Raw genomic sequence first — 13450 nt, 5'->3', positions numbered from 1 at the left:
GTGGAGCTCGGAGTATGTCAGATGCCTGGCTCCATAGTCTCTGGTATGTAGATCAGTCGTATTCTGCGGGGATCCCGGAAGTAACACTTTGGAATCTTGATTTCTTCACAGGCCGACCTCAATTGCAATATCCAGGATGATGCCGGGGCGTTTTATGGTGTAACAAGTCAGTATGAAAGCTCCGAAAACATGACCATCACCTGCTCAACTAAGGTCTGTTCATTTGGTAAACAAGTGGTGGAAAAAGTGGAGGTAAGGCAACATTCAGCGTATTGAGGTGTCCTTTATTACTAGATGAAAGAGTAAATGCTATGCACCCCACAAATGTATCATCACAGAAACCCAAATATTAACATTGTTTTAGGAAAAGAAAAATGAGAAGTGGTATCTCCAGTCAGTATGTAAGTCATTACCACCACAGACCCAGGCGTGAACTGAGATGTGCTCGGTTCACAGTGCTGCTGACTGTATAGGGAAAGGGGCTTTCCTTTGCTCTGTTTAGTTGGGCAGGGTCAAACACGAAATATAAGTAAAACTTACAGGGACACTAGCGCTCACAATCAAGACGTTCTGTGACTGGTTGGGTATTGCTGGATGGGGGATAGGTTTTTGTGTACCAGAAAAATTGGGGAGCTGCCAGGAAAGCTGCAGGTAGTAGGCAGGGTCCGCGAATAACCTGTCCAGGAGTGATAAACACTAGCAAGAGTAAAAAGGTATGGCTACCGCGCTATCTGGCAAAGGTTAGTTGAATGCAGTAGGTAGATGAATTTATGCAAATTGATATACTGGGGATCAAGTATAAAATCAAGGTAGAACAATGTTAAATTGTTTAAAATAAATGTTTATTTCATATACATAAAATGGAGTAACCCTTTTTACTCCATTTTATGTATATGAAATAAACATTTATTTTAAATTTGAAACAATTTCACATTGTTCTACCTTGATACTTGATCCCCAGTATATCAATTTGCGTAAATTCATCTACCTACTGCATTCAACTAACCCCTGCCAGTTAGCGCGGTAGCCATACCTTTTTATGAAATATAAGTATGTCATAATAAACTAATGCAGCACTCTGCCATCCTAGTGCTTTCCCATTTTCATGTTTCTTTGATGAGAGGCTGGAAAAACCTTCTATACAAAATAAAAAAATTAAAAACTGATGGTAAAAACTTTTTTTTTTTTAATGCAAAATATGAACCCCATTCTCACCAGTGTTTGGTTTGATATCTGACTGAGGCTTTAAGGGAAACCTGTCATCAGATTTGGGCCTTCTACAATAAAACTGGTACCTTAAGGCCTGTGCTGCTTTCTATACAGGTGCACGATACCCCCCCCCCCCCCAAAAAAAATACCTTTATAAAATCTCCCGCCCGGTGTGTAAATTGTCTGATCCGATGGACGTCCTATTCTGTACAAAGGAGGAAAAGAAAAAATAGTTTCAGCCTACCGTAATGCCTGTAATGTGAGTCCTGTATGATGCACGGATAACACCAGGATTGGGGTTCCCAGGATAGAGCAACAGAAAAAAATTGTAGGTAGATTCCAGCAAAAAATAGGATACTATCCAGAAATTGTGTAAAAGTAGAAAAATCTTTATTGGATCTTCATGTTAAAAATAGACACAATTAAAAGTCCATAAATAACACCTGACGCGTTTCAGATCTATAGATAAGATCCTTACTCCTATGAGTAAGTATCTTATCTATGGATCCGAAACGCATCAGGTGTTATTTAGGAACTTTTAATTGTGTGTCTATTTTTAACATGAAGATCCAATAAAAAATGTTCTACTTTTACACAATTTCTGGATGGTATCCTATTTGGTGCTGGAATCTACCTACAATTTTTTCTGTCGTCCTATTTTGTGCCTCCTGTCCCTCCTTTCGCCCTTCTCTCGAGCCGATTGACAAGGATAATGTCTTGGACACTATCCACGTAGGCAGGCAAAATCTCTCGCCTGCGCAAACATATTCCCAGCTCGCAGAGGAGCGCTTCACCCTGCCCTATTGCGGGGAGGGCAAAAAACCATAGATGCGCCTGCGCGACCCGGCGACTTCTCTGCGTAGGAACAAGATTTTGCCCAGTGATGTGGATGACCTCACCCGCTTCATCCACATTGATGGGCAAAATCTCGCGCCTGCGCAGAGAACTTGCCAGTTCGCACAGGTGCATCTATGTTTTCGGCTCTGCTCGCAACATGGTGGAGCGAAGTATGCCTGCACGAGCTGGGAATATGTAAATTTTGCCCATCTACGTGGATGGTGTCCGAGGTGTCATCCAAGTCAATCAGCTCAGGAGAATGGTGAAAGGGGGGACAGGAGGCACAGAATAGTACGCCCATCAGATCGGACCAGACAATTTACATTCTGGACGGGAGATTTTATAAAGGTATTTTTGAGGGGTACAGGGGGGTAACGTGCACCTTCATGGAATGCAGCAGAGGCACTGCTTAAGGTGCTAGCTTTAGTTTCAAAAGCCAAAATCTGGTGACAGGGTCTCTTTAAACTGAAGTATCAAAATTAAATGGCCATTTGTGGCCAACATGTAGGAACTTTTGCCTGAAATTTGAGACATTTGGGGACTCTGAGGATAAGACAGGAGCAGTCCATGACTGGTGCAGTCTTCTTTCGCCATACAGATTTACTTAAACCATTAGATGGCTGTTGGCCGGCAGTCATCTCAGCCGACTCTCCCAATCACAGGAGTGCCTGTTCAGTAGAGCGCTTCTGTCTTCTCTGAGAGCCACTGCCAGACGTGTCCGGCAGCAGCTTTTTTTCTGGAAAACAATAGAATTGTCATTTTGAGATCAGACATGCTGGACCTTAACAAGCAAAATATTGTCCAGGACTCCCATACATGAAATAGTTGGAGGACTGTAAAGAGCTGTGCGGTGTATATAGGCCTGCTCCTGTAGGACTAAAGGCCCCGTCACACACAGAGATAAATCTTTGGCAGATCTGTGGTTGCAGTGAAATCATGGACATATTGTTCCATTTGTACACAGCCACAAACCTGGCACTGATTGTCCACAATTTCACTGCAACCACAGATCTGCCGCAGATTTATCCCTGTGTGTGACAGGGCCTTTAGTAACCTAGTGATCACATTATATTTGCTGGTTCTTTGCAGACTTATCAGCTCTAAAGCGTGCTTTACACGCTACGATATCGTTAATGAATTATCGTCGGGGTCACGGTGTTTGTGACGCACATCCGGCTTCATTAACGATATCGCAGCGTGTGACATTTATGAGCGACCTTAAACGATCGCAAAAGCGGTCAAAATCGTTTGCCGCGGAGAGGTCGTCCTAAATCAAAAAATCGTTTTCTGTTTATTAGCGATGTTGTTCCTCGTTTCTGCGGCAGCACACATCGCTGTGTGTGACACCGCAGGAGCGATGAACATCTCCTTACCTGCGTCCACCGGCAATGCGGAAGGAAGGAGGTGGGCGGGATGTTATGTCCCGCTCATCTCCGCCCCTCCGCTTCTATTGGACGCCTGCCGTGTGACGTCAGACGAACCACCCCCTTAGAAAGGAGGCGGTTCCCCGGCCAAAGCGACGTCGCAGGGCAGGTAAGTGCATGTGATGCTGCCGTAGCGATAATGTTTGCTACGGCAGCGATCACCACACATCGACAGTAGACGGGGGCGAGTGCTATCGCGCTCGACATCACCAGCAAATTCTAGCGATGTCGCAGCGTGTAAAGCCCGCTTAAGTGTCCCTTAGGCAATGTTTTTGCTTCATTTTTTGGGGGGTTTTTTTGCCACATTTTTTCATGAATTTTATGCAAACTAAAAGGTGCTTTTTACTTTTCCAGTCAGAGCTATGAGATTTAAGAAATGTCCTGCACACACACAATTGCTTTCTTTTTTTCTTCTGACATAAATTAAAAATTGCTGTGTTTTTGAAAGAAGCGGCATGTCAATTCTTTCACTGTTTTGCAGTGTTTTCACCATTGAAAACAATGGAGAGTGCAAAATGCAACCACTGCTTTTTGTTGCTTTTGTGGTGAATAACAAAACTTTAATAAACGTGCACTGCAATTGACAAACCAAAAACGGAGCAAAAAACTGCAGCAAATCTGCTTCTTGGAAGCAAACTTTTTTTTCTGCCAAGGGAACAGGTTTTGGCTGCAGAATAAAATGCAACATGATAGCCTAGAGATGGTTTTGTTTTGTTTTTTTTGTTTGTTTTTTTTAGGCTGTGTGCGCACTTTGCTTTTTTCATGCATTTCAGCAGCGTTTTGAGCTGCAGTGCTTTAATGCAAAATTGCATGCGTTATGATTTCCAGGCAAAGTCTATGGGAAATAGGGCTTTCTTGTGCGCACGATGCATTTACAAACGCTGCATTTTAGTTGCTGAAAATTTGTCAAAATCTCTGCGTTTCAAGAACCAACATGTCAATTGTTTTTGCCATTTTAGCAACGTTTTAATAACATTGAAGTCAATGAGAAATGTCTAAACGCATATTTTTCTAGAAAGAATGCAATTCACTTGCTTTTTACTAGCGATCTGCATGTGTTTTTGACATAATAAACTCAGGTCTTTCGGTCGGCCTCTCTCTATGTCTCTATCTCTCTGTCCATGTCGGTCTCTCCCTCCCACCCCCCTCTCATACTCACCGATCCACGATCACCGGTGCGGCGCTGCATGGTGTTCACACTGTGGCGGCTTCTCTTCTTTTGAAAATGCCAGCCGCTCATTAATCCATCTCGTATTCCCTGCTTCCCTCGCCCATCGGCGCCTATGATTGGTTGCAGTCAGACACGCCCCCACATTGAGTGACAACTGTCTCACTGCAACCAATCACAGCCGCCGGTGGGCGTGTCTATATCGAGCAGTTAAAAAAATATATAAATAATTAAAAAAAGAACGACGTGCGCTCTCCCCAATTTGGATACCAGCCAGGGTAAAGCCACACGGCTGAAGGCTGGTATTCTCAGGATTGGGAGCTCCACGTTATGGGGAGCCCCCCAGCCTAACAGTATCGGCCAGCAGCCGCCCGGAATTGCCGCATCCATTAGATGCGACAGTCCTGGGACTCTACCCCACTCATCCCGAATTGCCCTGATGCGGTGGCAAACTGGGTAATAAGGAGTTAATGGCAGCAGCCCATAGCTGCCACTAAGTCCTAGGTTAATCATGGCAGGCGTCTCCCGGAGATACCTTCCATGATTAACCTGTAAGTTAAAGAAAATAAACACACACATCCAAAAAATCCTTTATTTGTAATGAAAGACAAAAAAAATCCCCTCTTTCAACAATTTATTAATCCCTCAAAAACACCTCCAGGTCCAACGTAATGCACAGAGGTCCCACGACGCTTCCAGCTCTGCTACTTCGGAAGCTGACAGGAGCGGCAGTAGAACACCGCCGCTCCTGTGAGCTCCATGCAGCAACTAAAGTGAGTCGCGCGATCAGCTGTGCTGTCACTGAGGTTACTCATGGCCACCGCTCTCAGGTGGAGGACTGCAGCTGTGGCCGCGAGTAACCTGAGTGAAAGCACAGCTGATCACTGCTCACTGCAGTCACTCAAGGGATTTGCGATCACAGGTGAGTCCTTCACGTGTGACCGCAAATCAAACCACGGCGCACACACAGAGCCGCGCGATCACAATGAAGTCGGGTGAAGTTCATACAAGTTCATTCTGATCGCGCGGCTCTGTCTCGCAGCCAGTCATGCTCTTTTTGACAGTGCGGTCCCACTCTGCTCTGCTGCAAATCTATGGGGATGCTGCATAGCTGAGTGGGACCGCACTGTTAAAAATGTGCGTTCTGGATGCTTTTCCCACTCTGTCTATGGCAGAGAATGCATCCAGAACAGATGAATTCTCCAGGAATGTGCGCACGTTGCGTTCTGCCGAATGCCTCTCAGAATGCAGCTTTTTCGGCTGCGTTCTGAGACGCACACGCAGTGACTTACACGCTGCCGAATTGAACGCAAAGTGCGCACATGGCCTTATACAGATGCCACAGTTCAAATGCAAAGCTGAATAAAAAAAAGTTATGTTCTCCAGAAACCTTTTATACAAAAAAAAATAATCTTGCCCAGTATTAAGCAAGTTACTTGTGAAACATGCACAGAAACCAAAAATACTTGTGAAACATGCACAGAAACCAAAAATGTAAAAAACAAAATATTTATTAAAAGATTCAAAAAGAAAAATGAAATAAATCATGGTTATTTATAAGCACAATCTAAAATCGCAGGGAAAAAAAAAATCTTAATGGGAAAAGAATATTTATGGCTGTTATAATGCAGAGAGGCAAAAAAATAGTTGTCCTTTCAGGCTCAGTCATTATACGGTTAGTATGTAAAGTTATAAGCATGTATTTCCAAGCAAAGCATAATTACACGTGCGCAGATCCAGACAGCTCGAATACGGACTACAGATCCAGGTTTTGCTTTTGTAATATATTTTGCAATCTTTTGCTTTTCGTCTGCAGACAGAATACGCAAGGTTTGAAAATGGACGATTTGTGTACAGGATAAACCGCTCTCCTATGTGTGAATATATGATTAACTTTATCCATAAACTGAAACACTTACCGGAGAAGTACATGATGAATAGTGTATTGGAAAACTTCACTATTTTGTTGGTATGTATGATCTTAATGGGTATGTTATACAATATAAAACTGTAAGTTATGAGCATTTGCCAGTGTTGGCCACTAGGGGGCACAATCTGTGAAGTAATGTGTGTAGTGTAGAGGCGGCCAAAGTGATAGAAGAGGATGCAGTAGCACGGGGACATTCTGGCTTATTGGAGAGCAGAGTTAGAGATGTGATGATTATGGTTGCACAATTTATCATGTGTACTGTAAATATAATGTATAGACCCCAAAGTGTAAGGTTTTTTGCAAACACACAAAAAATGGCTCCAGTTTATAATTTTTTGCACTTTTTTTTTTTTACTAAAAAAAAGTTGCATTTGATCAACTTTTACACTATTTTTTTTTTTCAGTCTTTGGGTTAGCGCGACAATGTGAACGTCATTTTCATTATCCAGATGTTTTCATTTACTTATAATGTGCTACTTTACCAGATATTGCTTTACTCCAGCATCTTTAATGCAATTTAACATCACTTTCTTTGTGCAGTTAAGACTAATGTAAGATTAGTGAAAGGACTGTCTGATACGTTATTAAAGAAAAAAAGCATTTTGCTAAAACATTATTCACATTGCGCACCATTTTCAATCTCGCAAAATCTCGCATTACACTCCGCTCCATTTAATACAATTGCTGCAGCTCGGACTGCAAATTTTTCCTCAGCCCTAATCGGTCTGAGGGAAAAATGGCAGCATGCTGCTGTTGTCTGCGAGTCTCATCACTCACACCCATTCAAGTCTATAGGTGCGAGTGAAACATCAGACTGCATTCGGATGTCATCCAAGTGCAGTGCGATATAGGTATCAGCTGACAATGAAGGAGATGGGGAGATTAATCCCTCCCTCTCTCTCTACAGCTGTGATCCGATCACAGGATCAGACCATAGTCGCATGACACTCGGACCACGCTCGCAGCAGAGCCTGAGCAGAGGGTCATTAGCATATCCCATCAGATGATCTTGCCTTGGATTGCATACGCTAATGTGGCCCTTGGCTTAAAAGAAGCCTGTGAGGCGAATTGTGCTATAATATTGTGTATAATATTATCCGACACACTCCAGTTTCCAGTTACACTTTCAAAGAGAATATACATTGAATATCCAGCCAGAGACTCGTTTGGAGCCGCCCCATAAACCTTCATTTAAAGCAACCAGCTGGCTCTAATAATTCAGACTGATATCAGTTACCTTGTCCTGTTTAACACGTTCCCCTTAGTTAATGAGCAAATCACTCAAAATGATGTAAGCAGGGCTGATATTGAGTGACAATGGGGTTTTTATGATGAAAGAGGTATTTCCATCTCCAAGATCTAATAATAATGTTAGCAAATACCCCTAATTAGAAATGTAGTATAGATCTTCTGATTCACTATGTGTCTTATCTCATGTGCAGAACATTGCAACGGCTTTGGTATCCAGGGTGCTGGGTACTCATATCGTGACAGTTAGTTGGTAGTGGTTATAACCATGGATACCTAAGCTGCAATGACCTGCACATGAGGTAAGAGATATGACGATATCAGGAGAATTATACTACATTTCTATTTGTAGTTATTTGCTATTAATTATTATTATTATTACTACACCTACTACATTTTGGGATAGGATCTTTGAGATGGGACTACACCTTTTAAGTTAATTTTTAGGGATGATTGAATACCTCAAATATTTGGCTTAGCAAATATTTTCCGAATAAGTTGCCACTATTCGACTATTCGCGAATATTCGATGCGTAATGTAACTCTATGGGAAACCCGAATAACAACTATTCGGAACTATTCAGGCTTCCCATAGACTTACATAGCGCATCAAATATTCACATAGCGGCGACCTATTCGTCAGATATTCGCAAAGCCGAATATTTGAGGTATTTGATCATCCCTATTAATTTATAATTTTTATGGCAAAGAATTACTTTGAAATTTATCTGACTATTCGTAACAATCTAAAGTTAAGGCTGATTGCTACTCTTAAAAACCAAAGTAGCAAACTTAATGAAAGACAAAATTTGTGTAGGTGACGAAGCACCCAGCTGCAAACCAAGCGCCCGGGTGCAAGCCAAGCGCCCCTGTGTCTTGCTAAATTCTCCTAAAGAGGGGCTGAAAGCCTGTACTTACAAAGCGCTCACTGATATCCTAATCAGGCACGAATACTAAGATTCTTTATAGCCAGATACTGTTTATTTTAATAGCACATGAATAATCAATGGTACATAGGCATTAGAACTACTTTAGTCATAGAATCTTATACAATAACAGAAATATGGATCAACATTACCGTATGTTGTAGCACGCCTTTCTCATCGGAGGGACTTGATTAGTGAGAAGGAAACAACATGGCATGTGCATCACAGGAACAGTGCGTCCACTTGAGCGTCCTGGAAATGTCCCCATCTCATTAAGCGAGTCCTGTATTTTTATAGGAAACTTTGTACGTTGTGTGCACTGAGTGGTGAATTGGTGACCAGCATGTGACAGCTGATTCATGTTTATGTAACTTGACCACAAGCTGCTGTGGGCACCAGTAGCTTCCTGCACATTTTGCCAGCTGACCACTGGCCGACCACAGTTTCCTGGAGGTATTGCAATGAGCCGTAAATTTTACATGCCAGTTTCCTTACACATGTTTTAAGCTAACCACGAGTTTCCTGGAAGTGGAACTGTAAACGTTACTGCCTCATAATCGTGGTTTGTTCAAGACCTGTCTGACACGTATTCTTCATCATGGTAAAAAAAATGGGTCAGCCAGAGGACATCTCTCTCTGATACTGAATTATTGATGGATCGAATAATATCTGGGATCACTATATCTTTTGATTATGATCCCTATCTAATCACACTCATTCTTCAGTCATATCACATTGGTATCACACCCTGCCTGCAAACAAAAGCCCCTGCCTGCAAACTATCGAACGGGCTTGTGATGTATATGAATTGATATCTGGTCACTTGCAGCGGTGCAGTGATCTGAGATATTCATTGATGGAAAGAGAAGGTGTGTTCACACTACAGAAGTTTTTGAATCTTCTGCACATCTGTTACATACTGTACATCTGTGTGTGGTTATTTCTGCTACAGGTACAAGGGAGTTTACAAACTGCATTCATATGTATTGAGCATTCTTAGACGTCCATGCACTATGTCTATCATGTGTAGATCTAAGCATATAAATTATACTAGAGGGTAGATCCGAAGAGAGAGTGGAGAATTGTCAAACAGATTGAGTCATCTTAAATAAAAAAAATAACATCAATGTAAACAGAGCCTAGAAAGTGTCCAGGAGGGAGAAGGATTCTTGTATCTTTTTGCAATAATTTTTTTTTTCTTTTTCAAGGTGGTAACAAACAGGGATACGCAGGAGACTCTACTATGTATGGCATGTGTATTTGAAGTGTCAAACAGCGAACATGGAGCACAGCATCATATCTACAGGCTGGTAAAAGAATGAATGTAGACTCTGCCATTCACTCTTTACACGATGTCTAGACACAACACTAAGAAAAATTTCACAACGGACACTGACTAAACCTCAACACTAGTGGCAGCGCCTACAGCCACCCAGCGGTTCTCTGCTCTGTTTATTTCCGTGACGTCATTTCTAATATGTTTATAAATTAATTGTATCTGTGAAACATTACAGTTTGTAAAGATTTCTTAAAGAAAACAAAAAAGGAGAAAAAAAAAATTAACTGTGTGTGGGGGGGGATGGGAAGTCAAACTCCGGTGCAGGGAAAACTTGCTGTTGGCTTGCAGAGCAAACGCACAGCATGGTGATCCAGCAGTGACACGGTTTAATGGTGCCACAACTACTTAAAGTAGACTTTTGAGTGAGTGGCCATCGTTGAATATAAAGGAATTATAAGGAAAAAAAAATCATTGGAATAAAAAATAGAGCCTTTAAAGGATTTACATTAAAATGTATGAATGTAAACAGACGTTATAAAATGTTAACCTTTCTTACTACCTGAGGGAATTGCAGAAGGACGAATGTAAGAACCTAAATTATTTAAAAAAAAGAAATTTTTTTTTTTTTTTTTTTTTTTTTTTGTTCAAAACCAAATGATCTATTATTCAGATGTGCCTGAAATGAGGCGGGAGGTTTTTTGTTTTTTTTAGATTTTTTTTTTTTTTAACTTTCTGGTTTTAGCGAATCCTTTTAGTCCAGAACACTATTTAAAGAAAAGAAAAATCGGTACTACAGTTTATAAACCAGCCCTTGTAACTAAAATATCTAGTGTATTTAAAAGAAAAAAAAATATGTACTGTACTAATACAAAGATTTAGTTTAGTAAAAAAAACAGATGGCTTATTTTGCAATAAACCTTTTTTTTTTTTTTCCAGATTTTTTTTGTTAACGTACAAAAAAAATGTTCTTTTTCGTCTTAGATATATTTTTTTATACAAACCTCATGAATGCAGAGTGGAGTGAAATTATATCTGCTGAGAAATATTAGACACTATTCAAACTATAGAATGGTAACACTATACACGTGGAGGAAAATGTGGTGTTTTTGTTTTGTGTTTTGTTTTGTTGTTGCAGATTTTACCCTCCATAAGAGTGAAATCCAGAGGAAAAATTAGCAAGGAAAATCTACATATATTACCATATTTAACCATGCACTAAAGTTCACCATATACATCAGATGGCTATTGGCCGAATATTCAGCTGCCAGTGAGTTCTGTCCTCTGCCGTACACAGGGGCACTTTGTGTTCTCAGAAAGAGTCGGCATCAGATACGTCTGGTGAAGGCTTATATTTAGGTGACCTTATGATCGGCAGTCCAAAATCAGACATGCTAGATTAATATTTCCTCCGATAATAAATTGTTTGGGGCTCCCATACACATTAGACTGTAGGCCGACGAACCCTTCAATATTGGCAGATTTTGCCAACATTCGTGTAATGTGTATGTGGAGGGGTGGCTCAAGACAAACTGGCTGATCAGATGGGATTACACGTTGTGGTTTTTGCTGAGATTTAGAAAAAAAAAATCCATCCAAATAATTTTGCATGATTTTTGAAAACCGCAAAATAAAAAATGACCTGTGATAAACCCTTAATTAGGCTACTTGGTACAGAAATGGGTATGCACCATTTTAGTTCTAAAATCTCACACTTCTGTCCTATATTAGACTTGTTACAAGTTCTTAGTTGCATGACAAAAATATTTCTGCAAAATTATGTTTGACATGCATTTTTGCTATATATGTAAGCTGGAAAGGCCAATTTGCAGAACAGCAGTGCAGCCAGACTAGCTGAACCTTAGCAAAGTTGTACCAAGTTTCCTGTGTGATAGGGGATAACTTTCTGCCCACAGAGACCCCAATGATCCCAAGAATGGGCTCTGCAGAGATCAATCTGAATGGAGCATCAGTCGAGCATGTGCACCACCAGTCATTGTCTATGTAAGGCCCGCGTCACACTTGTGATTGAAAAATCAGTCCGATTCTCATGCCAGAAAGTAGGACGATTTTTTTCTCACTTCTCATCAGTGTGCTGTCAGTGTGCAATCCGTTTTTTTCCTCAGCAGCTGCTATTCATGTTCTGTTATGTACAGGAGCATTTACAGTGTTCTCTGCTACATGATAGAATTGTATTTAGAAAAACGCATGTTACTAGGATGGTGTGAGTGCTGGTCCGTGTTACATCCGTTTTTTTTCTCGCACCCATAGACTTGCATTGGAGAGACTCGCACAAGGAACTCGACAAATCGCAGCATGCTGCGTTTTTTTCTCAGTCCGATTTAAGCTGAGAAAAAAGTAGCAGATGGGAGCTGCCTCATTGATTAACACTGGTCCGAGTGCAATGCGAGATTTTCTCACATTGCACTCGTGCGAGTTACTCGCAAGTGTGACGCCGGCCTAACTGCTCGTAATAGCAGAGTGCTGTGCTCTGCTGTCTCTAGCAGTCTTAGGCTATGTACGCACTAGAAAATGTTTTTTTGTTAAGGAAAACCAGACCCTGTGAAAGAATCCCGCACCTGCGGTAAAAAAAACGCACCAAAACCGCAACGAAATCCGCATGCGGTTTTGCCGCGTTTTGGTGCGGGTTTTCTGCAATTTTTCCGCAGGTGGGTCCCTGCGGGTTTTTATCAATAATAGCAAAACCACAGGAACCTGCAGAAAAGAAGTGACATGCACATTAATTCCGCAGCAGAAATTCTGCGGGTAAATCTGCAGGGATAAAAAAAACGCAGTGTGTGCACAGCTTTTTTTTAATCCCCATAGATTTTGCTGGAGAAGGACTGCAGAAATGTTATAAACATTTTCTGCAGCATTTCTGCAGCGAAATCCGCAGCAATTCCACGGGTAAATCCGCAGTGTGCGCACATGGCCTTATAGAGGATAACTAGATTGGAGGTGGGCATGCCCGTCCACTGCTCCATTGAGGCTGGAATAGGCAGACCCCTTTCATTACTTGGGGTCGAACACTGAGGATCCCACCTGACCCAATCCGCACTTAACCTATGGATAGTTGGTAACTTTAAGGCTATGGTCGCATGACTGTTTTTCTCTCCAAGAAAATGGATCCATTTACAGTTAGGTCCAGAAATATTTGGACAGTGACACAATTTTGGCGAGTTGGGCTCTGCATGCCACCACATTGGATTTGAAATGAAACCTCTACAACAGAATTCAAGTGCAGATTGTAACGTTTAATTTGAAGGTTTGAACAAAAATATCTGATAGAAATTGTAGGAATTGTACACATTTCTTTACAAACACTCCACATTTTAGGAGGTCAAAAGTAATTGGACAAATAAACCAAACCCAAACAAAATATTTTTATTTTCAATATTTTGTTGCGAATCCTTTGGAGGCAATCACTGCCTT

General features: G+C 41.3%; 1 protein-coding gene and 1 long non-coding RNA gene across 3 annotated transcripts in view; one reads left to right on the top strand and one right to left on the bottom strand.

Annotated features, from left to right (window-relative positions):
• TEAD1 (TEA domain transcription factor 1) overlaps positions 1-13275 on the top strand; it is a 230967-nt gene extending 217692 nt beyond the window's left edge. For both annotated transcript variants that reach the window (XM_075325658.1, XM_075325657.1), the window contains 3 exons: positions 112-252; positions 6455-6607; positions 9951-13275. In XM_075325658.1, the coding sequence (XP_075181773.1) occupies positions 112-252; positions 6455-6607; positions 9951-10064 (408 nt within the window). In that variant the 3' untranslated portion in view covers positions 10065-13275. The remainder of the gene's footprint in view (positions 1-111; positions 253-6454; positions 6608-9950) is intronic.
• LOC142254549 (uncharacterized) overlaps positions 1-13450 on the bottom strand; it is a 60886-nt gene that overhangs the window by 16217 nt on the left and 31219 nt on the right. The gene's annotated exons all lie outside the window — the stretch shown is intronic.

The sequence above is a fragment of the Anomaloglossus baeobatrachus genome, chromosome 10 (assembly GCF_048569485.1).
Source record: "Anomaloglossus baeobatrachus isolate aAnoBae1 chromosome 10, aAnoBae1.hap1, whole genome shotgun sequence".
Taxonomy (NCBI): Eukaryota; Metazoa; Chordata; class Amphibia; order Anura; family Aromobatidae; genus Anomaloglossus; species Anomaloglossus baeobatrachus.
This window is presented reverse-complemented; position numbering and strand designations above follow the sequence as displayed.